General features: G+C 49.2%; 1 protein-coding gene across 2 annotated transcripts; it reads left to right on the forward strand.

The window, feature by feature from the left end:
• Positions 1 to 47: 47 nt before the first annotated feature.
• Positions 48 to 26655, forward strand: RCC2 (regulator of chromosome condensation 2). 2 transcript variants are annotated; one of them, XM_077151104.1, is made up of 13 exons: positions 48 to 237; positions 1318 to 1607; positions 7404 to 7497; positions 11131 to 11274; positions 13664 to 13795; positions 14196 to 14284; positions 15603 to 15717; positions 17440 to 17606; positions 18415 to 18595; positions 18889 to 18994; positions 19901 to 19973; positions 23162 to 23239; positions 24138 to 26655. In XM_077151104.1, exons 2-13 carry the CDS (start codon positions 1326 to 1328, stop codon positions 24240 to 24242), a joined length of 1566 nt encoding a protein of 521 aa, XP_077007219.1. In that variant the 5' UTR covers positions 48 to 237; positions 1318 to 1325; the 3' UTR covers positions 24243 to 26655. The 2 variants fall into 2 exon arrangements, with proteins under 2 accessions (XP_077007219.1, XP_077007220.1); XM_077151105.1 differs by having other exon boundaries at positions 86 to 237; positions 1321 to 1607.
• The last annotated feature ends 180 nt before the right edge of the window (positions 26656 to 26835 follow it).

Below are 26835 nucleotides of genomic sequence, written 5' to 3' on the forward strand. Positions count from 1 at the left end.
CGCGCGCCCCGGGCTCCGCGCCGCTCGCCCCGCCGCGCGCTCGCTTGCCGCCCCGCCGCACATGTGTTTCTGTTTTGTATTGTAGCATTTGTTCTGGAAGCTCGTATTTACATTTTAAGTGTATCTGGTGAGTGGGCAGGAACCCTCGTCTGGGCCGGAAAAAAAAAATAACCCTCCGGTTCGTCTTTTAGTTGGTCCTCTTCCTTTTTCTCTCCGGTTTCTCATCAGTTTGACCAGGTAAGGACTGAAAATCGACAGCGATCAGTTTGCGGGTTCTGGGAAAGTTTTTTTTTTTTTTTCCCCCAGGCTTTTTTTTTTTTTTTTAAAGGAGAAAAGGTGGGGGGGGGGAACCTGGGGAAGGGGGGGTTGGGGGATTGAATGAATAAAAAGGGGAAGGAAGGCGGATCCACGTGGTTTAATCGGAGACAGACAGAGATCCCATTGTTCAAAATCAATAAAAAAAAAAAAAAAAGCAGACTGGGCGAAAGCGAAGGGACGCTGGGGGAAACTAGCAGCGGAGCTGGGCTACTTTGTAAACCGGGCCGGGGAGATCGGGCCCGGCTGCACGTTCAGGGAGGGGCCCGGGAGAGAGTTGGGCATAATTAAAGATTTTATTTTTCGTGTCTGCGCGAGCAGGTTTTGGGGGCTGGGGGCCGGCTTTATTCAGGGCTCTTTCACCCCCATCTGGCAGGGGGCAGCCCACCCCAAGAGACGCGGCCAATTAGAGCCCGAGGCCGGAACCCCTGGGCTGGGATCGAAGAGGGCTCAGATCAGCGGGGGCGTGGGGGGGCCCTGGGGGGGGGGGGCTCGGAGAGAATTCCATTTAATTGAGTGGGCTCGGGGAAGGGGACGCCGAGACAAAAGTAGCAGGTGGGGTGGCCGGGAGAACCTCCTTTACAAACCGAGGGGCCAAAAGGGGAGCTCTGAAGTGTCCCGAAGCATCCTCTAGATTTAGGGAATCGGGGGCTCCCTCTTCTATCCCATTACTTTTGGGGGGATCCGGTTGCAATTGTGACGCGATGTTAACTTGAGCATGGGCCGGGGGGGTCTCCATTTTTTTCTTTTACGCGGATTGCAATTTGGGATCGCAATTTGGGATCTTGGCTCTGGCGCGGGATTCCCCGGAGGAGCCGGGCCGGAGCCGAGGGAGGGGCGCAATTTCCTCTCCCAACTCGCCCCCTCTCCGCCCACCCCGCGGCCGCCACTTTGGGGAGGGCAGGGGAGGAAGTGGAGGCCGGGTGGCTCGTCTCCGCTCCCCTCCCCCCGCGCAGTTTATAACCCGTCCATTGTGCGCCGCTGCCCCGTGTCTCCCTCCAGCAGCGACGATGCCCAGGAAGAAGGTGGCGGCGGCGGCCTGGGAGGAGCCGAGCTCGGGCAACGGCACGGCCCGCGCCGGGCCCAGGAAGCGCGGCGGCCCAGCGGGCAGGAAGCGCGAGCGGCCCGAGCGCTGCAGTAGTAGCAGCGGCGGCGGCAGCAGCGGCGACGAGGACGGCCTGGAGCTCGACGGGGCCCCCGGCGGGGGCAAGCGCGCGGCGCGGCCGGCGGCAGGGAAGACGGGCGGCGCGGCCGTGATCATCACCGAGCCCGAGCACACCAAGGAGCGCGTCGTGAGTGCGGCCGCCCGCGGCGGGGGCCGGGGGCCGGGGCCGAGGGTGGCACTTCCCGCCGTGGATGGAGCTGCTTTCGGGGGGGGGAATGGATGGGGACGGGGGTGCTCGCGAGCCTGAGGGGACGGCGGGGCGACGCTGCGCGGCTCTTGGCCGGGGACGGCCTTGTGCTCCCTCCGGGCGGTCGGGCCGGCGCAGGCCGCGGGCTGAATCATCGCTGCCGCCGCCGCCGCACAACAAAAGGGCTCTGACCGGGGGCGGGCGCCGGCCGCGGCCTATCCAGACCCCGCCGCCCGCCCGCGCGCGAGCCGTTGGCCGTTGGGGCGCGCGCCTCGGGCTCCCCGCTGCGGGGGAGGGGCGGCCGGAGCCCGCGCGCCGCTCGCGCGAGGGGGTCATGGCCCCGCCCCCGGCGCCGCTCCGAGCCGACTCCTTCCTCCTCTCCCCTCCCCCTCCTCGCCCCGGCAATGGGGACTTTGGTAAGTTCCCTCTGGTCCCAAGAGGGTTCGGACGGGCCCGAGGAGCGGCGAGTGGCACCGCCAGCCCCCGGCAGCCTCCAGTCCCCCGTCGATCTGCCCCGGCGCCGCGGGGGAGGGGGCCGTCGGCGCCCTGCGGGGAGCGACCGTTTGCGCCCAGGCTTTGAGGTTCCCGCCGCCTCGGCTCCGGCGCCCCGGGGAGGCGGGGCCTGACCGCCGCCGCGCATGCCCCGTGTGGCCCTGCGCCGGCTCGCCCCGCTGTGAAGGTGGGGGCCGCCAGCACCGGGAGCGAGGTGCGAGAGCGCATGCTCGAAAGAGCCCTCCTCCCGGAGGTCAGGGAAGCCCCCTGGCTGAAAGGTGTTGGGGCTTTGTTTGCTGCTTTCGGCCTGGGGGTGCCGGCTGCTGGCGTGGCCTTTCTTGAAAGACCCTCACCCCTCCCACCCTAGAAAAGAAGCTTGTTCCAGGGCCAGAATGGGCTTGGATGTGCTCATTAGTCAGCCTTCAAAGCTTAAGGTCGTGACCGATTCAGCATAGGTGCCTGCAAACCTCTCCCGCCAGAGCCGGAGTTCTCAACCTGAAGTCTGTGCCACTCCCCCCTGGCCCCAGAACTGTTTGCAAGTTTGATGTGGCATGACATGTTTTTTGGAGAAAGGGTCAAAGTTTGTGCCAGGTTCTTTGATACTCCCTAATCTGATAAGAGTAAGACCTTTCATGTAGAGTCTCGACTCTGACAGAATGGAGAGGTTCTCCCCATAAGTACCGTCACAAGGGTGTTTAAGGGTGAACAGGACCAGAGTTTTCTCCCCTAGAGGAACTCAGTGTATTAAATGCTCAAAAATAATAGATTTTCTACATCTACTTTAGAGGAGAAAACTGGGGCACAGAGAGCTTGAGGGCCTTGTCCAAGATCATGTGGAACTGGATTTCCAAATGGCTCAGGCTTTCTGATGTCATCCTTTCATGCTTTTTGCAAATTGTATGTGTGAAAGTGCCTTTTGCCCTCCCAGTGAAAGGGCAGCACAAGCTTGATGGAGCAGTGGGAAGTGAAAGAGGGTGGAAGACCTTATCTTGCTGTCATATCAGGTGGTGTTCCTGGGGTCTTGGACCAGGCTAGTGCCAGGGAAATGGCCACAGTGCTGAGATATTGGAACACAGGAACTGCTTTTGCAAGAGTCTAAATCTTTGCTTCCTAATCACGGTGTGTTAAAAGACCAGATGGGTTCTCCTGTATTCTATTTTCAATGAGTTTCCAAAAGCAAAATTCTGTTTGAATATGAGTTTTCTCACCCCATGCTGACATTCACCAAGGAACTTAGTCACAAGCAGGGGAGGGGAGGGCAGGGAGACCAGGCTCTGCAGCCCACCTGCCTTTCCCTCCACCAGCACCCCCTTGCTGGGAGACTTCATTGCCCAGCATGAATAGAAACAGTCCATTGCAATTTATACTTATTTTTTGTTTGAATGGAATTTGTATCTTTTAAATTTCTGGGGTGTGTGTGCGTGCGTGTGTGCGCAACCCATGTCCAGCCCCTTGAAAAAGGAAGAGGTCACGTTAAGCACTTTCTTTTGGGCTGGTCAACATGCTATCTTAGGGAATTGCACAGCTAGAGGCTTGAGCATCAAGAAGACTATGTGAAGTTTCAAAAAATAGTGCTCTTTCATGCCCTGTGGAAAATGTGCACCCCGGATTCCAAGTTTTAAGTTTTTCATTAGCGCATATAGAGTTTGGGTCCAGAGTCTGGCTGGCCCCAGCAGCCCCTTGCCTTTCCCTGGACCCAGGCAGGCTACTGCCCCCTGTCCTGGTTTGGCCTCCTGCCAGGGATTCCTGGCCCCAGGTTCCTGGTCTCCAGGGGAAGCTCAAGGTCTCCCCCTGTTGTGCAGTTCCTGGGGATCCTGTCTGCTGCCACAGGCCGTGGTCAGTAATCCTTAGCTTGCTTCAGAAAGAGCCTTTTTTTCTGAGAATTTTGCAAGCCTTGCCACTGTTCTGTTCCGGCTGCTTGAAGGAGGTTTGTGTGAGAGCAGCTGCAAAGAGTTGTCTACAACCACCACTCTGCCTTCCTGAACCCAAAGCTGCAGATGTTGGGCTTGTGAAAGAGGAGCCAGAGCCTTTATTGTTGAGGGGTAAAATTGTCTGGAGTTAAAACTGTGTAGTTTTTTTTTTAACTTTGTTATGATTTCAGTTTCAGGAGATATTCTCTCCAAAGACCTGAGGTTTACGTATAGTTGTGTCAGCTAGACATTTTATGGTTTCTTGGGCTAGTATAGCCTGAATTCACTGTGAACCTCATGTCGCTGTAGGTAGAGTAAAGCAGGCAGCCTTGGCTGAATCTTAGAAAACAGCTGAGTGTCACAGGTTAAAAATTGTCTGTGTCTTGGTGATTTTTCCTGTCTTGGGTTGCCACGGTTTTGTAGACCCTGAGACAAATCTGTCCAGTCTGGAAGGACCAAATAAATCTAGCTGTGAAAAGTGAGCTCGAAGTCTGTTTGAGCTGATAGCCCATTAGGGAATTTGTTGTTGCCTGCCTTTCTCTGAACGGCTTTCCCTCATCGGAGAGCAGCAGTCTGCTAAATGGATGGCTGTTAAAAGGTTGATTTTCAGCCTCATCAACATGCTCCCTGCACTTGGGCAATAATTCAAAAGCTGTTTTGAACCAGAAATCCCATTGTGTTGTTTGAAGAAGCTGGGTGCATTTTTCTGCCATTGCTGTTCTGTCTCGGCCCAGGCTTGTGGGACCAGGTTATCGGGAGACAGCAAGATGAAATGAAATGCACTCGTCTTGTTTCAAGCTTTTCTGCTCCATGGCTTTTAGACACAAGCAGTTTTGCAGACACTGAATTCATCCAGAAAAACCAATCTCTTGTCCCATCAATGAAAGCAGATTAAGCCTGTTGGTCCTTCCACCCCTGGCCTCCACTCACCGGAAATCCCTGTGGATGGAGCCAGGCAAGGAAGAACTGACATTGGCTATGATTGAAAGGGTGTTAAGTTCCATTCCTTATTTTAACTTTTTTTCATAAAAGGTAGAGGGAAGAAGTAAATTATAGACATAATTGCAAGCAAATAATTGTGTAGAAAATACCTGTGAAGTACAGTCAGTTATTGCCACCTAAAGCTGAAGGAACTCAGACCCATGACAAGAACTTGAGGGAGACGGTGGTTGGCGCTTTTCGTAGGCATCAGGTAACCAGCCAATGCTGGGTGGGTCCCAAGGCATTCCACAAGCACCTTTTGTCAAAAGGCTGGGTTTTTGCATACGTTCTTAGCTGGCTCAATGGACCAGTACAAACCCTCAGCCGCTCATGCCAACGCTGACATCTTCATGTCCCAGAGGAAGCTTTGAGGAGAGCCCCCTCGTGCCTAGGGAGAGGGCAGCAAGTCTGGACAGTCCGGAGGAAGCCCGAGCCTTCTGCCTGTGGCGCTTAGTCTGTGGATGCCCTTATTGAATGCATCTGGTGATAAGTGGTTTAACCGTCACCTCAGCCTGCCTGAGAGGGATCAGGGCGCTGCCTGGGAGAGCTCATAGCACTCATTCCAGCTCCTTTTTTCCTTTTCTAACCTAGCAGCTCATCCCACAGTACCTTCGTTCTCTTCCCCTGTGTCTGCTGCCCTCTCCACACAGACCTGGGGAAGAATGGAGAGCAAGTCAGTGCCACGGGCCTCTCTTTCCATGGGAAAATTCACAGACCCTTCTGCCTGCTCTTCGTTCATCTTCGAGTCTTTCCCAGTAAACCTTTAGGGTATTCCAGCCAGGCTTGCCAGTTAAACAAAGAAGGGGAGATAACCAGAGGAAACTAGGCTCCCATTCATGTAATCTGAGTCTGTGGGTGCTGCAGGGGTTGGGCTACCCCCCATTCAGGTCGTTCTCTAAATAATTTAAAAGTGGCACAGTCATTCTCCATTCCTGTGCTATTTTGTCTCCCCTTTTCCTGCTGACTGCAGGATGTGTTCCTGTAGATGAGCCATCTTCCTCCTGCCACATAAACATGGCAGAGCAGAGATGTGTGGCAGCTCTGCTGTGAGGGAGGTCTGGAAAAGGTCTGGATTGTGTGAAGTTCTGTAGGAAATGGAAGTCATTCATGGTGTAAATGTGTTCATCTTAAAAATTCATGAGCTGTATTGTCCAGAGGTTCTGAGCCAGAGCAGTTGCCACAAAGAGGTTAGGGTGATTGGATTTAGAGCTTCGAAATTCCTTTTTTCTTAAAGCCTTCCAAGAACAGTTCTGTAAAACAGAAGGAAACCTATTCTTTCCTTTTAATGTCCTAGGATGATGGTGTTGAAAAGGATGCAAGCGGAAGAGTAAGTTCTGCCAACACAGAACTGAGAATTGAATCTTTGGCTCTCAGTTTACTTTAACAAATATATATTTGGGGGCAGTGCAGTGGTGGCTCAGTGGCAGAATTCTTGCCTGCCATGCCAGAGCCCCAGCTTCGTTTCCTGGGGCCTGCCCATGCTAAAAAAAATGAGTAAAAATGTTTATTTGGATATATTAAAAAATAAAGGGAAATGGTGAGAATATTCTAACAAGTGTCATCCAAAATTTGGTCGATAGTCTTTTTAGATGGCACACAGTCACCCTGACGGTCTGAGCGTCTGTGGCCTGTTGGGAGACTAAGATGAGAATCAAGATCCACTGACTGCAAGCTCTAGCCTCTTACTTGCACCACCAGCCCTGGGCACCATGATTCCTGCCTCCATCCCAGGCCACTACCCCACCCTCACTGAAGTCATGTTCTCCCTTTTCTTCCCTCCCTCCAGTGTAGAAATTGAACGCAGATTTCTGGTTCTTAATGTTTTGCCTCCTGATCCCACGGAAACATGCTTGGCACAGTGGGCAGCCAATGGAGGGATGAGGGGAAAGCGGACTGGCATGATTGCTATTCAGAAAGGATGTGGGGCTCCCAAGGTCTGAAATCATGTGTGGAATGCTGCCCTCGAAGTCGGGAGATGTTGGCTTGGCCGCGACATACTCTCTAGGTGACATGGCCGGCTATTCACAGATAGCCGTGGAAGTCAGTCTACAGAATGGAGGGAAGGAACGCAATTTGGCTTCTATTTTAGGGTTTTACAAAAGAAGTTTTAGAGAGCAATCAAGGGATAAAAAGGAACTCTGAGTGTAACAAACGAGTGGCAGGGGGCAGGTTTGGGATTGCACATGTGCAGTTGTGGAGATTGCATGGAAGTCTCTATGCCCTGCCTAGAGCTACCAGGTGACAGGACTAACAATGAAATATTTTTCTTTTGTTTTCCTACTGTTATTGAAGAGCTTTGGAAAGCCAGAAGGAGTGTTAAAAGCTAATTCTTTTTTCCTCTCTGTCTCTGTAGAAACTTGAAGGGTCTAAGTGCAAAGGGCAGCTTTTGATATTTGGGGCAACCAACTGGGACTTGATTGGTCGAAAAGAAGTGCCTAAACAACAAGGTATGAGAAATGGTTTTTGAAAATATAAGTAGCTACTATGTATTGAGTGCTGCCTATGTGCTTGGGTGCCTTATTTTTAGGATCCAGTGTAGTTCTGGTGTCCACCGTCAGGTAGGTATTCTTTTCACTTAAAAGAGGAAAGTGGGATGCAAGGAGGTCGAGTGACTTACATGAGGCCACATGGTCACTCAGTGACAGAGTGACCACTGAGTGACTGGAGCTGGGTGTCAACGTGGCCTGCTGGGATCCTCACTTCACAATTCTGCATTTAAAAAACCAATCCCCAGAGGGTGCAAGCGTAGTTCAGTGGTAAAATTCTTACCTGCTATGTGGGAGACCCACTTCCCAAATTAACAAACAAACAAGCAAGCAAACAAAAAACCAAATAAACAAAAATTCAACAAATGGTACTGCAATAAGGGGATATTCACATGGAAAAAGAATGAAATGTGACCCCTACCGTACAGCATACCAAAAAAAAAAAAACCCAATCCCCTTTTGATTAAACAGAAGAGTAATAAGTTAGAAGCTAAAGTAGACAGTCTTCTTCCCCTGTCACTTATTTCCATTAAAATCTAGAGGCTGGTCCTGCAAAATGATGCCAAAGTGTCCTAGTATTAGACATTTCAGAATAGCCCACCTAAAGCTCTTACTTTGCAAGCTGCCAAATTCAGACCGTGGAGAGAGGGGGCAGCAGAGAGGTCCCAAGAACAAACTTTTTGCCCCTAAATAGCTTTTAGAGAATTGGTACCTTTCCTCAGAGAATATGAACCCATTGGAGGAAAGTAAGGCTGGCACATTGCCATACTTTATGACTTTATGGCCTCTTGATTCCATTTGGAAAGATTCCCAAAGTACTTTCCAACATTGCCTTGCCCAGTGAACAAATATTTGCACACCGACACTCCCTAGTGCCTCAAAGTAGGGACAGTGAAGATCATCTTATTCCGTGAAAACAGCTGGAGTTTTGCCAGCAGAGTTAGAATTGGGTCTGAGCCACAGGTAGACGCTCTCCCTATGGGGAAAGTCTTCAGGACCAAACCATTAGGGCCAGAGTTGGCACAGGTTCACCTCCTGGTCTGCAGTGACGTAAGTCCACATGTGGGGTGGCTTCTTTGCCAGTCCTGTGCATGTTGCATCATTTCTCAGAGTTGCTCCTGAGATGATTAAAGACACTTGGGCCCAGAGGGAAAGTAAATTTCCAGAAGGAAGCAAGTGGCAGAACCTGGGTTGGAGCCCTTGCTCTCAGTTTATTTCATTGCATCTTGGGGACATGAAATGTAGGATGGAGTGGAGCTGCTTGGGGTGACAGCCAGACTTGACCTCACCCAGGCTGACACCACCATCACTTTGGCCTCCCCACAACTCTGAGAGTAGACGAGGTGGAGAAGCCAGCTGGAGTTAAAACAGACTCTTGGGCTCTGGTTGAATGAATTTTCCCCCTAATGAGGCTCATTTCAAAAAGCCCTTTATTGTGTTTGCCTATTTCCATATTTGCTTTTTTCTCTCTCTCAATCAAGTTTTATTACTTTATAACTTAGAAAATATTTTAAATATCTGAAGGCCTTCCACGACATTCCCTGCTATCCTAAAGGGAAGGGAAGGAAGGATGTTTTCCCATGGGTGCCAAACATAAAGAGCGAGTCCCCCTTTGCACACCCATCTTTTTCCACCCTTGGAGTGTGCCTTGTCAGCCAGGGCTGGGAGAGTCATCTGCCCCGGAACCTTGCCAGGTGAGAAGCTACATGGTGGCTCCTGCAGCCTCTCCCTGTGAGGAACAGGCCCCAGGAATCTGGAGGCATGGCCCAGCCGTAGAGCCCAGGATGCTGCTAGATGCTTTGTTTGACCCAGATCACCACGACAGGGTTCCTTTGGCAGTCAGGGGAGCTCCTGTTCCTCAGGCCAGTGGCATTTGGGATGTTGAGATGGGGCAGCTGCAGGGAAAAATGCTAGGGCAGTTCAGTGAGCATCTCCCTGCACCTAGGAGCTGCAGTCACCTTGAGCACGTTTACATCCGGTGTCCCAGGTGCTGGGCCTTGTTTCAGCTTGTGTTGAGTAAGAATGCCATGCTTTAATCAGGCTACAATGCACAGAACGTAGTTTCCTAAAAAAGTTTTAAGATCATTTCTGAAGGTGTGGTCATTTTTGGCTTGATCTTTCCTTCTATGAACTGTTGATTTTTCTTTTTACCTTTTAGTAGTAGAACAGCAGCTGCAGGTGGAGAGGCTCAGGTGTGTTGCTGTTGTGAGGTGTGTGATTTGGAGCCTGCTGAGGTGGCCTGGGGAGGCCTTTCCTTTTCTGTGAATGGCCCTTTGCGACTAAACTGGTGTCCCGGCCTCCACTGCTGGTGGGGATTCATGTTGAACAGTTTACAGATAGCTCTTTTTGGAGCCGGGGTAATTATTGATGGAGGAATCGTAGTGTTGATCCCGTATGACACACGGTTTGGCCTGGAAACACTTGTGTATTTTGGTGCTGGAGAACTCCAAACTGAAAACATTAAATAAAAAATACCAATTGTTATCTATGTCCATGTCCACTCACAGGGTGAAGGGTAGGGGGTTGTACAGGAGGGGACTGACAGCTTCTTCCTCCCCCCACAGTCCTTCTCGTAATCCAAAGTGTTTGCTGTGTGCCAGGCATTGGTGGGCACTGTGCGGAAGGGGAACCGTGGCCCTGCCCCGCAGGTTGCTTATTATAAAATGGAAGGGCAGAGGAGTAGAGGAGGAAAGTACCATGCTAGGATACATGGGATGCTGGAGTAGGGGCAAGCCACAGGTAAAAAGGGGGGAGATTTCTAAGTCAGATTGGGCAGGCAGTGCTTCCCAGGGGAAGGGGTGCTTACCCTAACTTTGAAGAACAAGTAAGAGGCAGGGAATTAACTCGGGAAAGGTGGTGCATAGGCAGATGGCACAGCCTGCAGCACAGTGGGCACCTGAGAAGGGAGTGGGTGTGGCACATGGGGATGGGCAGAGACATTAGCAGGGGCCCTTCTGGAAGGGCCTGAGGCATGTGCCAGCAAGGTGACCCACTCAAGGTCAAGGGGTAGGGCTGCTAAGTCACAGCTTGAAAAGACCATTCCTGTGTAGGAGAGCTGTAGGAAAGGTGAGGAGAGCCCCATGAAAGCTCTGGTGATGGTGGAGAGTGAGGTTAGGATCAGGGGAGAGCTGTAAGTTCCAGGCTGAGGTAGGTGGGGTTTTCTGGGTAGGTCCCTGCTTAAAGGGTTGGCAGCTCACCCTGATGGGGCTGCAGGACGGAGAGCACCTCTGCCTTTGGACGGTTTGGAACAAGGTCCCTGGGCATGAGCATGTGGAGATGCCCATGGGTCTAAGGCTCACCAGGGCTCTGGGCCAAGAGGTAGAGATGGAGGACTATCAGTGTAAAGATAGCCACAGGTGCCAGGCCTGGAGACCGCTTACTTTCTGGTGTCTAAGCGGTATCGCAGGGAATCGAGGTGCAGGCTTTCTCCTCTTCCAGCCTCCTGAATTCCAGGCTGATTTGGCACCCTGAGGGGCACCTGTTATGCTTTAAGAAAAGGGGCCCTTTTTGGCTAGTGACTGCTTTTTGGGGTGCTCCTTGTCAACCCATTACTGCTGCTTGGGTTTGTGATGTGCATTCTTGTTCTCTTTGCAGCTGCTTACCGCAATCTTGGTCAGAATTTGTGGGGCCCCCATAGATATGGGTGCCTGTCGGGGGTCCGGGTGCGGACAGTGGTTTCGGGTTCATGTGCTGCTCACAGTCTCCTCATCACCACGGAAGGGAAGCTGTGGAGCTGGGGTAAGTACCACTCTTGGGCTGGAGCCCAGTTAATAAGCAGTAGAACTGTCCCCCATGGAGTTGACTTCCTTTCTCTGTTTGCCTGGCAAAGAGACTCGCGCCTTCTCTCTCAAGCTCCTTTATCTGCAGCCTACATGTTCTATTTTCCTAATTCCCAGCTAGGCTCTTCTGTGCTGTACAAATCAATCATCTTGCTCCACCTTTTCTGACACTTTCGCCTGTACATAGTTCTCTCATTCTTTGAATCCTCTTCCTGAACATTCTGAGTGATTTTATGGTACCTAAAATTGAATCCCCATCTTGCTTCACAGTACAGTGTTACGTTAGACCTCTGCTCTTGCACAGGCTCTTATAATTGCCGCTTCGTATCATAAGCTGCTCTTGCGTCTCTTGCCATCACCATGTAGCCCTGTTTATCTGTTTCTGAGGTTCATGGCTTTGCAGGTCTCGTCCTGTCTTGTGCCTATTTTGTCTATTTCTTCCTCTGTTTCTCCAGATACTTTAGTTGGTTTTACTGAATTGATTTGCTTTCCCTTCTTGCTGTTTTTCCTTGCTTAGGGATTTAAGATGGTTTCCCTCTCTTTGCTGTTTGCATCCTTTCTGTCTGTTGACCTCTGCAGAGGGCTTTTGTATCACTACCTGTTTCCTCTTCCAGATCATTCATACAGATATTGACTAAGGTCCAATTTATCCCCAGGCCCTTCTGTTAGCTCTTGGACCCTTCTTCCAGCTGGGTACGTTGGCATTTGTCCCCTCCCTTTGTTTCTGTTCCTTTGGCTAGCTTTTAGTCCATATGACTGCATTTTTATTTTGGTCTGTTTTTTTGTAATTTCATGAGCTTCTGTACCAAAGTCCAAATATATTAACATCTGTTGTCTACCCTGCACTCTGCTAATTTTATAAATCTGTTGAAAAAAGCGAAGAAGTTTGTCCGCAAATTTATACTTTATAGTCTCCTGATGATGTGCTGATGTTACCGCGGTTAGTTCTCTCCCAGTTGTCATAGAGGTGTGTGCACCGCCTACTAAGTGCCCCAATATGTGTCCAGCATTTGGTGTCAGAGTTCCCAAACTTAAAATATCTTCTCATTTCTTTACGGAGTTTGACTTACCTGCTGGTTCTGAAAATGTCCTGTGTGCTGACCCTGTGGGCAGGGAGGGCTTTCTGAAAGGCTGCTCACCTAACCTGCCCCCAGGACAGGACAGAGAGGCGTGTCCCCACGAGCGGAAGGCGGTGCTGCTGCAGGGGGTGCTGGGCCCGCCGGGATGCCCCCAGCCCGCCTTTGAGGCTCTTGTTCACCCTCCGTAAGCCGCAGTGCTGCGGCCGGGGGGAGGTGTCTGGGACGGTTTTCCTCCTAGCAATTCCCTAACTCCTCAAGGCTTCTCCATGTTGACTGCGGCTCACCTTTATGGCTCCGCTCTCAGTATCGCTCATGATCTAAAGGTGAGGAATGAAGTGAATCCTTTTTTGGCCTTGTAAAATCTCCAGAAGTCTCCCAAAGTGCTGGGTTACAAGTGTAGTTGTTCTGCCTGAAGGATTTTTGAGTTGCCTGTTGAATATTTTGGAACTTTTGTGACCTGTGTTGAGAACTAGGTAAGCTTTAGCCCTTCTTTGGCTCCCCCGGTTTGTTTTGTCTTGTTTCTGAACCAGTGAGGTGGTCCTGTAGGCCCGTGTGCTGCTCCAGAGCAGGGAGGAGTTTCCTCAGGCCCTCTCCCTGTGTCCACGCGGGGTGCGCTGTGGCCACGTTCAGCACAGCTCCAGGGAGCTGTAGTTGGGAGCAGGCCCTGTCTGCGGCCTGCGGAGGTTGGTCCGGAGGAGGGGTGAGCTCACTGACAGGGCAGGTGAAGTAAGAGCAAGAGGGAGGTCCTCCACGTCCTCCACAGGTACCCAGAGCACTCAGGCAATTAAATTCTTGTGAGGTGTGTGTCAAAAATTCTTGTTTTAGAATCCTTCTCAGATGGAAGGGTCTGAGGGGACTGTTGTCTCAGACCACAGGGAAAGTGGGAAGTGCTGAGTGTCTGTGAGCTCTCCAGGTGGTGGAGGACATCCGGGCCTTTCTTCCACTGGCCTTGGTGGCAGAGAAATGTGGAAAGTGCACACGGGCGGGTCCCCACTGCTGCCCAGGAGATAGAGCAGGTGAGGGAGGTGCAGCTGCTGGCGGCCTGCCCGTGGGGCGGCCCCCAGGGACAATGCTGTGTCTCTTACCCTGGCCACTCGATCCCGCTCGGGCAGTCATACCTTTCTTTCACCCGTATCACTGCGGTCAGGTTTGCAGGGCACCTTCGAGGAGACACAGATTTGTCTCTGTTGGAGGGTGGTTGTGCTTGCCCCTACAAGGCTGCTCTGCCACCTGCTCTCCTTCCCACTTTATTTTGCGCCTGATCTGCAGGTCGAAATGAGAAGGGACAGCTGGGACATGGTGATACCAAGAGAGTTGAAGCCCCCAAACTCATTGAGGGACTCAGCCACGAGGTGATTGTGTCTGCAGCGTGTGGGCGGAACCACACATTGGCCCTGACAGGTAAGGAGGTGGCTGACGTCCTCCAGATATAGCAAGAGGCCAAGTGTCCTGCCTTGTGGAGGTGGGGGAGGTGGAGTCGCCCCTGAGACTCTTGGCCAAGATCAGAAAGATGTCCCCTAGAACCTGGTGTGGCTTTTGAGGGCATTGAGGGCATCTCCCTTAGGCCCAGGAACCCTCTCTGGAAGTCTGAGACTGGGAGCTGTTTCTCTGCACAGTTTCTGGTGTGAAATGGTTTTGTCCTGCAGTATGTGCTCTGCTACCTTTTAGAACACACTGTCTCACTTTCATTCTTCTTGGCAAATGAGCTATGTTCTTATTATTTTGGTGCCTTAGATTCCAAATCTAGTTCAAAACGTTCGGTACTTTTTCCCCCCTTTTTAACGTTGCCCTTTCCTCCCAGAGACGGGCTCTGTGTTTGCATTTGGAGAGAACAAGATGGGGCAACTGGGACTCGGCAATCAGACAGACGCGGTGCCCAGCCCTGCGCAGGTAGGAACTTGCCACCCCACCTTTTAGTCCTGACAGCTTTGTTTCTCTTTGATTTTGAGTTTGATTTTTAGAGGTGGGGCTGCACCCATCTCTCCATCCTTTGTGTTGATTTGACCCCATGTGAAGAGACTCCACATGTGCTGAGTGGAGTTTATGTGCTGTCATCTTTAGAACAGATTCAGTTTGTTATAACAGTTGTGAAGCTTCCTGAAACCAATTTTTCTTGCTGAATGGAAAAAGTCTGTCAGAGAGAGCCTTGTTTTCAGCCTGTACAAGTCTCTATTTTCCAGAGAAAGTGAAAAAACTTTATAGATGGATGTGATTTGTCATTATATGGAATTACTTTGTCTTGACCTTGTACAAAGTCTCATGTCAGGTGCTCGGGACACAAATAGGAGCTAGGTAGGGTCTTGTTCCTGAGAAACTTTACAAATAAGAGGTGAGATTTATGCCTAAAAAACAACCTAATATAAAGCAGTAGAATGCCAAGTGCCTAATTAGTGCTTTAGAAAATGAAGGGAGGTTCTTGGGCTTTTTGGTTTTAAAAAGATATAAGATGGTGAATGGCCAAGCTTATCTGTGGTTTGGAGGCTCCGTGAAATGCATCATGATGGGCGAGCGCTGATGGGAGAGGCTGTGCTTCATGCCTGCAGGCTCCGCTTTTCATCCCAGACCTCCAGCACTGCTGTTAGCTCATGTCCTTGGGTTCTTGTCCCAAGGGCTTTTCCAAACTGACTGATTGATTTTGGGGCTTTCCCAAATTGATTAGTTTGCAATAGCAAGTGCTCTAAGTACTTCCTTACATTTGTTTCCAAATCCGGTTACTCTGGCCCTTTGCTGTCTTCTTTTCTAGCTCCCAACTTTGAACCCTTCTATTTCTAGTTGACAACTTTGGTAAAGATAATGTGAAAAAGTTTATTTCCCTGGTCGGAATAACACTTTAAAAAAGGAAAGAGGAAAGCTTTTACAAATTTGGGGTGATGTTGAAACTAAAGTGAGGTTCAGGGCTTAGTGTCCACGTCTGTCTATTTTATCTCAGCCTCGCGTCCGTGGCCGGGCCGTGCTGTGGGCAGGCCGGGGCCTCGGGGAGTCGCCGTCACCTTCACCTTCTACTCTGTACTAGAAAGATGGGGTCAGGAGGGTGTTTCTTTATATGTTTTCCAAGCTTTATATTATCATAATACCCTCAGTTTTTGCCTTAAGAATTGTTGAGTCCATTATATTTCCTCTGTAACCGAGTGGTTGTTTCACACAACCTACAGGAGGGGTGGAGACTGTATGAATCTTAAATCTGCGTCTACTGTCTTTGTCTTTTCAGATAATGTACAACGGCCAGCCAATTACCAAAATGGCCTGTGGGGCTGAATTCAGTATGATAATGGACTGCAAAGGAAACCTCTATTCCTTTGGGTGCCCTGAGTATGGTCAGCTGGGTAAGGAAGTACACTTTTGTAAAGCTCTGTAATCTAACTGTATATTTAGAGTCAGAAACCAGTGTGCGGCTTGCACACACGTTAGAAATGTGGGTAATTGATGTGGGATAATAGCCTTTATCCGTTAAATGGATCTCACATTTAGTGGACCAGCATGTTATAACTCACAGGGTCATAGAAAATTATAATGCCATGCCTCAGTGAAGAGTCAGGACTGAAGTCTGACAAAGTCTTTTTTTTCTTCTGATGTGTGAATTCATTTACATAAAAGGATTTCAAAGTTGTAAAAAGAAAATCAAACCACATTCATTCAGTTGCCCACTTAAAGATTTGCCTTTATCGAAAGTGAGAGAATTACACAAGATGAAGAATGTTCTGAAAAACCTAGCCTGGTTGATTATTTCAGGTACGTGAAATGAGGAGCCACTATTTATAGAAGTGACAGGGATCCCTCCCCATTTTCCATCCAATGGAATGTACACATCCAAAAATGTCTTTACGTAGATCCCATTGAGTAGGGGAAAAAACAAAACTCAGAAACCAAATCTCAGTAAGTGGGAAATGTCTTCTGATTCTAAATTTGCAAGGTCTCCATTTTCTTTTCCCATCTGACACTGAAATGTTTTTTCCCTCTCTGGCCTCCTCCCACCACCCTGGCCCCTTACTCGCAGTCTTGCTGAGTAGGAGGTGAGGAGTGGGCGCCCTCTGCTGGTTCCTTCGTTGCATCTACTTGCCAGTTAGCGGCAGCCCCCAGTTTCTGGGTTGCTGGGTCTTGACGTCATTAAAAGCAAGCAGATGGAAAACTGTATAAATAGAATGAGGAGCATCTCACTGGCCTCAGACTTTTAGGGAACAGTGACTTTGTGAAACTAAATATACCTCAAGCCAGAAGTGAATAAGTAAGAACAGCCTCTTACGTGCACACTCAGGGTTGGTTGGTTGCCAGGAAGTTGTCAGAGACTGTTGGAGAAACCGTTTCCATGGCCACAGGCACTCACATTGTCCCCACCCCTGGGCAAAACAGCGGAAGTACGTTTCTGTTCTACTTCCTAAACCATGTGCAGCTCCCCTGCTGCCTTTTGCTTCCCCAGATCCACAGACAGGCAACTGATCATAGCATGTGGATTTTCATTCTGAAAAAATTAAATGATCTCATAATTATTGTAATAACTAACAATTTATTGAGCAATTACTGGGTGTATAGTAGCCATTTAAGTACTTTATACAGATTCTCATCTGTTCAATTCAGACTCATTTAAAGGTAGTTAGATTTATTTCTATGAAATCAGTCACTCTTAACTTGCCAGCCTACTCTAAAATGTTTTTAAATCTCATTGTCTAATTCCAGAGAGATCCTTTTAGAATGAGAACATAGCTGTGAATTGGAAGTACTGTCCTCTCTCTCCCCTCATCTTTCTCATTGCCTTTACTGGGTTAAGCAAGGTAACAATGCAAATGTGCCATTCGACTGTGTATTTTAACAAGCTGGTTCCCTCTCTAGATCAGGGAATCCTCCCTGCTCCTAGTTTGCTAGAGGAGTTGCTGCCCCAACTTTGGGGGAAAAGCAGATGAACGTAGGTCCTTTAAAGGAGGTCAGACGATGCTCTCTGCCTCCTCCACCATCTAGGGTCTGAGCCCACCTACTGCAGCAGACAAGCTCACTCTTGCATCTCGTGGGCTACATGCCGCTGCCTCTGACTGCCGGCTCTGTGGTCTCTGTAGGACACAACTCCGACGGGAAGTTCATTGCGCGGGCGCAGCGGATAGAGTATGACTGCGAGCTGGTCCCCCGGCGAGTGGCCATCTTCATCGAGAAGACAAAAGATGGACAGATTTTGCCAGTCCCAAATGTGGTTGTGCGAGATGTGGCCTGTGGTGCCAATCACACGGTAAGGCTCAAGGTTTTCTGAGATTTTTGCTCAGACTTCCTGAGTCACACCGGTATAGAGGGTGTGGTGCTATTTATGCATGAGCATCCCAACGTTTGGCTTTGGCCAGGAAGTGATATCTGGGGTGTCCTGGACCTCGTGGCTCCCTCAGAGGGCTTTAGACCTTTAAGTGGGCTTCCATGGTACAGTTCCCTTAACACCGGAATGTTAGCTCCCTCCATGACATCTGCTGCAAACACATGTAAAGATATAGACATTTTGGTGCTGCTCCCCCCACCCCCTGAACATACCCACAAAATGGGATCACAAGGTAGGTACTTTTCTGCTTTTGGCTTTTACTGGTTCCCCAGTGACCAGGTGGAGGTTAATATGTATGTGGGTGGTGGAAGTCCAAAGAAAAAGCCAAGATGGGTAGTTTTCTTCTCATCCTTTGTTCCTGTCTAAAGTTTAATCAATATTGTAAAGTGAAATGGAATGCATAGCCCTACATTCTGGAAATAGAACCCTCTTGCTTGTGAGGAGGGAAAGGAAAAGACTTGTGATGAAGAAAAACTCTGCTAAGGATGGAGAATGAAGTTACCAGGTAGAGAAAGTGGCAGACTTGGCTTTGTACTGAGTGTATCATTTTGTTCTTCCTGATCCTGTCACATCCCCCCTCTGCCCCCACCATTGGAGACAGGGATCGATTATTTTTCATGTTTCTGTTCCTTTGCCATTAACTGTTGCATCAGGTTTTCCGTAACAGAAACCACGGCCCATCCTTTTGGGTGGCTGTTTGTCACAACCCCGTGTTTTCTCTCTTCTGCAGCTGGTCCTGGACTCCCAGAAGCGTGTCTTCTCCTGGGGCTTTGGAGGCTATGGACGGCTGGGCCACGCAGAGCAGAAGGACGAGATGGTCCCCCGCCTGGTGAAGCTATTTGACTTCCCTGGTCGTGGGGCATCCCAGATCTACGCTGGCTATACCTGCTCCTTTGCCGTCAGTGAAGTGGGTTAGTGGTTTCTTGCCCTAATTGTCCTTTGGGGTGGAGAGGTCCAGAATCGAGTCGTGGTTTTTTCCACTCCCTCAGATCAGCGATCAGGACCGTGTAGCCATTCTCCTGGTCTCTGACTGTGATCCTTGATTTACTTCCACATGTTTAAATTGAATGCTCATGTAAACTCTTCACCCATGCCACATGTTTGTCCCAGCAGATTCTTGCCCTTCACAGTGATGTTACTGAAAGTTAGAATTCAACTCTTTTCAGACATGTGGTCACAAGGAGAATATGATTTTTCCTTCCAGGTGGTCTGTTTTTCTGGGGGGCCACCAACACCTCTCGTGAGTCCACCATGTACCCAAAAGCAGTGCAGGATCTCTGCGGCTGGAAAATCCGAAGCCTGGCGTGCGGGTACGTAAAACTGTGCTGCTGAGCAACATTCCCTTCCCTCACCGCGGGTGTTGGGAGGGCCCTACTCCTGCTGACAGCCCTTCCATCCCTGCCAAGAAGGGCTGGAACCTGTCCTGAGGGTAAACAGACCAGGACCCTATCAAGGCATCAGACACACTGGATCCCCAAGTCCCAGAAGTGCAGGGAGAGGTCAGAGGGCTGGGAGGTGCTGCGGTGGCCCACTTCACTGCCTGCACAGAAAGGAAATCATTATGGAGATTCTTTCTTCTACAGAGGCTTAGTGTACTGTGCTTATGTTGCAGGTTCAAAAGTGTATTTAGTTGGAGATACAGTGGGATTTTAGGTATTTTGATGTATTGGGAAGAAGAACTTCTTGAGAAGGGGTTTGGCCAGGTTGGGGAGCAGTGTGGTGTGGGGGGCAGGCAGTACAGCTTTACCTTGCTGAAATCTTTAGCCTCCCCCAGATAGTTTGTGAAGACCCACTCCCTTTGGAATAAGCTCTTATTCAATCTCTTCTCCTTTCCCCAGTGTTTGTTCATTCAGTGGTGACTTGCCATCAGGAGCCTTCTAGAAACTGGGGGGTGGGGGGGAGCTAGCAAGGTCGCATGGCCCTTTGGCTCCAAGGGTGCTGCTGTATTTATTGACATGTTTATCGACCTACATGGCACGGATAGTCCTTATGAGTCCATAGAAAGCCTTTTGGTCCCTTGGTTGTGTTTGTTATTTGGGAATGAGTTCCTTGTGGCAGTTTCAATGGGATCTACCCTATCTTTAAAGCCAGTACCTACGCACCCCCCCTCCCCCCACCCCTCCTGAGCAGGTAGCTCCTCTGGACACATCTCTGGTTGAGGGGGGGGGACGACGACGAGGGAGGGCCCGGCAGTAATGGCCTGAGCCTGTTTCCAGGAAGAGCAGCATCATCGTGGCAGCAGATGAGAGCACAATCAGCTGGGGCCCGTCTCCGACCTTCGGGGAGCTGGTGAGTAGGTGCTTCACCTTGAGAGAGGAAAACTGGACTGGGTTCCGGTGGCTCTGGGCCTCGGTCTGTTGGCTTCCCAAACCTGCCTCCTAAAAATACACTGAAGAAAACATGTCTTGCTTTTATTTTTTTGCCCTTATTTTTGCCTTTTTGCATTAAGAGCTGTGGCATTCCATATTCTGTGGGACTATCAGCTTTCAAAGATAGTCCTGTCCTGGCCAAATAATTGTGAAAGCTATTTCTGTCCACATTATAGAGAATGGGGTTTGGACAGTTTGGGATCCAGTTCCCTTCCCTGCCTTGGTTTTTTTTGTTTTTTGGTTTTTGGTTTTTTTTGGCATTTGCGGGCTCTGGGAATTAAACCCAGGTCTCCAGCATGGCAAGCGAGAATTCTGCCACTGAGTTACCATTGTACCGCCCCCTGCCTTAGATTTCGTAAGCCGTATTTGGGTTATAGTTGTGGTAATGCAGTGACAGGAAGGGGGATGGTTTCTTTTCCTCCCTTACCCAGGAGATGAAGTTATCAGGAGGCGTGCGTGATTTTAAGCTGCACAGCTAACAGTTGGTGCCAGGGCCAGTAGCTAGCCCATGTTGGAACTTCCTGGTTTTCCCTGAGCCTTTGACCTCAGCTGGCAGCATTAGGTCATTTGTGCTCCAGACAGCAATTTGCTGTCAGACCAGCCTCTTAGGTGATTTGGAACTTCCCTCAATTTTCCTCAATGGAATTTAAATCTGTTCTCTGTTTTTATCTCAGTTACTTGAGTAATGAGGGTAGAACCAGTGGATCTCGGTTTCTCCCATATACTTGGCCATCACCCGACCGAGTGTCTCTGAGTCTGAGGTTCCGGTATTTGCTAAACACCTTCCGACTTTTTTACCAAGGAGAAGAGCTTGGCCAGGTAGCTTACTTCCAAAGGAAGCCAGCAGAGCCTTTGTCCTGACAGTCTGCCTTCTTCAGTCACTGTTGGATCTTGGGCTTGGCTCTTGGTTGTTTGTTCTAAGATGAATAGTTTAGTTTGCTATTTCTTGAAGAAAGTGTGGTCTGTCTGTTTTCCTTCCCTGCTTTGGGTAGGAGCTTATGCTGTTGGTGGGCAGGTGGAGAAAGCAGGCCTTTGTTATCTCTTGGGTCCTTTCTGGGACTGCTGGGCTGAGCGCTCCTTTCCCCTGCGCTCTGCACATGCTTTCAGTCTCGTGGCTTCAGAGGGACCCCTCAAGGGGCGGTCCCATTCCAAATCTTGAAGGAGGCTGAGAATCTGGCCAGGTTTTTATGGATTGCTCTTAATAGGACAGATACATCTTGTGGGCCTGTCACTGAAGTAGACTTAGTCCTTGTAAGTATGAGTTTTGAAACTAAAGGGGATAGAAGAAAAAAATATTGAGGCAGGTTTTTCAGGGATGTGCGATAGCATGGCACCTGGGAGGAACCACACTGCACAGAGGCATAGATGGGTCATGGTGAAATGAAAGATGAAGTGGGGAAGATGGACAGGCTTTGGAGGGGAAGGATGTCCATCTCTTTCACCTGTGGTCCCTGTTGCCCATACTCTGGCACTCGGCAGCCCTTGACCAGTTCTGTCAGTCTCTGAAGGGGGCTCTTGTATCTTGGAACTATTAAGGCATATACAAGCACTTTCTGTTTCTGTGAGTTTGTTTATTGCATAGATAATTTCCTATAAGTGAAATCATGTTACATTTGTCCTTTTATGCCTGGCTTATTTCACTTAGCATCATGTTTTCAAGGTTCTTCTATTTCACAACATGTGCCAGAAGTTTATTCGTTTTTATCCACTGTATAGCTATTCTGTTACTATCGTTTGGCTGTTATAAATAATGCTGCTATGAACATTGGTGTACAAGTGTGTGTTTGAATCCCCATCTCAGTTTCTTTGGCTATATACACATAGGAGTGGAATTGCTTGATCATACAGTAATTGTGTCTAATTTTCTGAGGAACTGTTGGGCCAAACTTGTCCATAGCAGCTGCATTATTTTATATTTCCCCCAACAATGTACAAGGATTCCTATCTCTTCTCCTCATCCTTGTCAACACTTACTTTCTGATTTTTAAATAATAGCCATTCTAGTGGGTATGAAGTGGTATCTCATTGTGGTTTTGATTGCATTTTCCAAATGATTGATGAGAGTGTCTTTCCATGTGCTTGTTGGTCGTTTGAATGTCTTCTTTAGAGAAATGTCTATTTAAGTCCTTGGCCTACTTTTTAACTGGGTTGTCTTTTTGTTGCTAAGTTTCAGGAGTTCTTTATATTCTGAATCTTGAACCCTTATCAGATAAATGGTTTCCACATGTTTTCTCCCATTCTATTGGTTGTCCTTTCACTTCTTGATGAAAAGTCCAGTGCATCTAAGCTGATAAAAGTTCAGTTTATTTTTCCTTTAGTTGCTCATATTTCTGGTGTCTTATCTAAGAATCCATTGCCTAATGCAAGATCCTGAAGATTTCTTCCTATGAGTTGTGTGGTTTTAGCTCTTATATTTAGGTCACTGATCCATTTTGAGTAAATTTTTGTAAATGTTACAAGGTAGGAGTCCAATTTCATCCTCTTGCATGTGGCTATTCAGTTTTCCCAATACCATTTGTTAAAAAATGGTTCTCTCCCCCACTGAATGGGCTTGGTACCCTTGTCAAAAATCAGTTAGCAAAAAAAAAAATCAGCCATAAATGTATAAGCTTGTTTCTGGACTCTGAATTCAATTTATTAGTCTATATGTCTGTTCTTGTGCCAGTATCATATTGTTTTGACTTTTGTAGTTTTGTAGTTTAACTTTTAAATTTGGGAAGTATGAGTGCTCCAACTTGGTTCTTCTTTTTCAAGATGGTCTTGGCTATTCAGAGCCCCTTGTTGTTCTGTATGAATTTGACGATCAGCTTTTCCACCTGCGTAAGCAGGCTGCTGAAATTGTGATGAGGATTGCATTGATGCTGCTAAATGTTTTGGGCAGTATCAACTCTTAACGGTAGGATGTGGCAGCGGTTTTTATGCATAAATGTTGGTAGTCCTGTGTGGCCCTCATGTCTGAGAATGGCTGGGCTTGGGGAGTCACAGAGAGGGCAGCAATCATTGCCAGCTCCTAGTTAGTGAGATGTCTGGAAACACTGCTACCATTCCCTTTCTTGGTCTGCCAGATCACCCCATTCTTGGGCATGTCTCCTCTGTTTGCTTCACCAGGGCTACGGAGATCACAAGCCCAAATCCTCCACTGCGGCCCAAGAGGTGAAGACGCTGGATGGGATCTTCACAGAGCAGGTGAGCTCTGTGCCAGTGACAAGTGAAAGGCACCGGTAGCAGAGACAAACGGCTGCACAGGAGAGAGAAAATGTGCATGCCTACTTGCACCTTATTCCTCATACTTCTGGTCTTTGTAGCCCATTTGAGTCATGTTTCAAATCTCCTTCACCAGCTTTCCTGTTGCCTTACACTAGAGTTGGCTGGCAGGAACAGCTATCACCAGGAAAAAGAGCAGGTGCAGAGGCATGCTGGCCAGTGGGTATGGTAGCTGTCCCCTCTCTTGATTGGGTTGTTCCCATAGTGCAGCTGCAGAGCAGATTCACTCCTGGGCAAATGCAGACTCCTGTCTGTACATTGTACCTTCTCCCAAGACTCTGATATGCATCATTAGGCCATGGGGTGGAAGCATTGAATGGAAACTGCTTGGGGCAGATGGTGGGGCGAGGGCCCTGCTGTTAGAGTAACCGGGCTGCCAGCCCTTGTCTGCCAGGACACAGATGCAACGTTGCACTCTCACTCAGGTGGGACTGCGGCCAGAGCCATTCTGCTGGAGAGGTAGCTGGAACAGTCGGCCGGAGCCCCATGGCCCCCAGCAGTTCTGCCAACAGCAATGATGTTGAGAAACCATGCTCAGTGAGCCGCTTCCATCTGGGTCTCCTGTAGCAGCAGGAAAGGAAGAGGGTGGCTGGTAGGGTCTTTGGGGGTGGGGGTGGGGCAGGTTATAGTGAGACCAGCTGCCTTCAGTAAAGGCTGTACAGTTCTCCACTCCTCCCCACACTGGCCTGATGGGCCAGCATAGCTTATCAGCATTCTTTCCTCTCTTTTTTATGCTTGTCTGCTCCAGACTTGACAGTGGGGCTAAGAGGAACCTGAGACGCCCCTCACACATCCACTGCTGATTTATTTGTTCCCTTAGGTTGCCATGGGCTACTCGCACTCCTTGGTTATAGCGAGAGATGAAAGTGAAACCGAGAAGGAGAAGATCAAGAAACTGCCAGAGTATAACCCCCGAACCCTCTGATTCTCCCTCCCGGAGTCTTCCTCCAACTCCACACCTCGCGGCAGCTGTCATTTCCATGTGCACTGGGACGGGAAGTCAGACGAGGGATTTAAAAAAGCAAACGTCGACTGAAGGTGCATTTTTGTTAGACTCCCTGAGGTTCCGTTTTATAAGTGATTCAACGTTAACTACCTTTTTCTGTATGCTTTCCAAAGTTTTTTTTTTCTTCTCTTAATGTTTAATTAAAATATTTGCTCATAGTTGATTTACCATTCCTATGAAAGAGGCAGAAACTTTGAGCAATCTAGGTTCTTTTTTTAAAAGTTGTTTTTTAATTTTTTTCCCTCCTAAATACACTTCCCAAAAGGCCCCTTTCCAGATGTTCTTAGCATTGTGAACCGAATGGGTGCTACGTGGGAGAGGAATCACCATTGACTCAGAAAAAAATGTCCCCTCTGGGGTCCAGCAGCAGCTAGACAGAGACGGTCCCTGGTCGTTAATCTCCATCTGGTCACGCTTGCGTGCTTTGAAAGCACCCGGGCCGCTTCTTTCCCACTTGTTCTTGTCATCTGTCTGAGGCTGGGGGATGTTGTGTTTCCCCCTTGGCTGCTTGTTAGCCACAGCCTTTGGCTGAGACCTTAATTGAATCTGCCATTTCCCTCCTGGTGGGGGCTTTGGGATCTGTGTTTAGCCATTTCTTATATCTACTTTATTAGCTGTAATAGAAGTCCAAATGAAAATCAGGTGATCGTGGAACCAGTGAGGACTTGGGGGCTGGAGCAGTGGTGGGGGACGTTTGTCTCTCCTGAAAGTTCCCGCTTTGGGGGCGGTCCCTCGATGAGCCAGGGCCCAGTTGCTGGCACTCTCCCCTGGAGACAGACCAGCCAGCAGCAGGAAGACATAAATTTTGAAGTCCTTGCAAAGGTGGGATCAGCCCTTTGTCCCACCAGCCACTGTCCCCTTTGTGCTTCTGTCCTTATTCACCGCTGGCTGGGCCCTGCCTGGAACAGGCCCTTCCTATTTCTGAGACTTGGGTTTACTGCTGTTGTAACCCAGCTCTCTTTTGTTGCGTTTGGTTGGCTCTGGTACCAAATAGTTGGGATCACTGAAGAAGTCCCCTTTCCCGCGCATCTCAGCGCAGGGGCTGTGACTGTCGCCCCGACTCCCCACGAAGTGCCCTCTGCCTGAGCACGCTGCCTGCGTTGCGCTGCTCCGCGTGAGTTACGAGGTGCCTTTCCCGGAACCCTCCTCTCGCTTGGATCCAAGAGTGATGATAGCTCTTGGTTTTGAGAGGGTCTGGACTGGTTTGGGTGCTTTAAAATAGATTTTTAGTTCAGTGGTGCTTATGGGGGAGATGGGGATAGAAGTTAATGTGTGAGATTTGGGTGGATGGGAAAGCTGAATATTGGTCTTTTAAGGTTTTTTTGCTTTTGCTATTGTTACCACTTGTCATTGTCTTGATGTTAAAATGCCAAAAAAATGATCTAGTTGTCGTTGCTTTTTCCCTACTCTCCCCACCCCAGCCACTCCTTCACAGTGACTTCTGCCTTTGCGGGGCATATAGCAGTATCTGTCTTGGCCAGTCATAATGCCTTGCCTAAGGAGATTGGCCAGCACTTCTAAGATTTAGTCGAATTTCAAGCTCATCTCTACTGCCCTCTGTCCAATCAGTCATCCAGGGGACGAGCTTCTGCATCTTCAGAGCTTCTGCTAAACTAGCCTAATGCATCCAAATCACTCAACCACCATTTCCGACTCAAGCTTCCATCTGTGGAACCTAATCAGTTTCCCTGGACTGGTCTCTTGCCTGGCTTGTGGCTCAGGCTTACATTCAGTGTCCCCTTGAGGTCCCCCTTGAGTTGTATGGTCACCAAGTGGTTTGGAATTGAAGGAACCGAGGGTTGAGGAAGCAAGAGCCAGGGTCCTGGCCTTTTGCAGGAACTGTCCTTAGCTAAGCCGGGTCTTAGATCTTCCAGTGGACTGCTCTGAACACAGCAAGCAGCCGGTATATTCTAGAACCTGCTGCCACCCTTGCCAGGGACTGGAACAGGAAAGGGTGTCCCTTCCAAGAGAAGATGCTCCATTCCCACCGTCACTCCTTCTGGCTTGGAATTTAAAAATGAACCTTGTAATGGGCAGAATCTTTTAAAAGAAGGAGTTTGGGGTGAGAGCTCCAACACTCCTAGAGAAAGGTACAAAGAGGCCCAGGCTGTGAAAGGGCTTTGTGGCTGGCCCCCTCCATGTCTGCCATGTCTCCCAGCTCAGGAAGGAGAATTGGAAAGATGAGGGTTAGAGTGAAGGGGAAGCCACAAGGAGGTTGTGGCTTGGTCGAAGGTGCCTGGTTTAGTGCTGTACTTGTCTTATTTTTTTTTTATATATATATATATATATTTCTGGGAGTAAACATTTTAAATAAATGACATCGTTTACTCTGTTTTGGCTTTTGTGTCTGATTTTTTAGTGAAATGTGAAGAAGTAGCAGCTCCATTTCCTTGCTCCCTTGCAGATGTCCTACCTCCCAGTCACTGCTTACCTACTCCCAGGTTCTGGCACCCACAGAACATGTGTCAGGGGATCCCTGGGCATTTTAGCTCAACAGATTTAAACCAGAAAG

The sequence above is a fragment of the Tamandua tetradactyla genome, chromosome 2 (assembly GCF_023851605.1).
Source record: "Tamandua tetradactyla isolate mTamTet1 chromosome 2, mTamTet1.pri, whole genome shotgun sequence".
Classification (NCBI taxonomy): domain Eukaryota; kingdom Metazoa; phylum Chordata; class Mammalia; order Pilosa; family Myrmecophagidae; genus Tamandua; species Tamandua tetradactyla.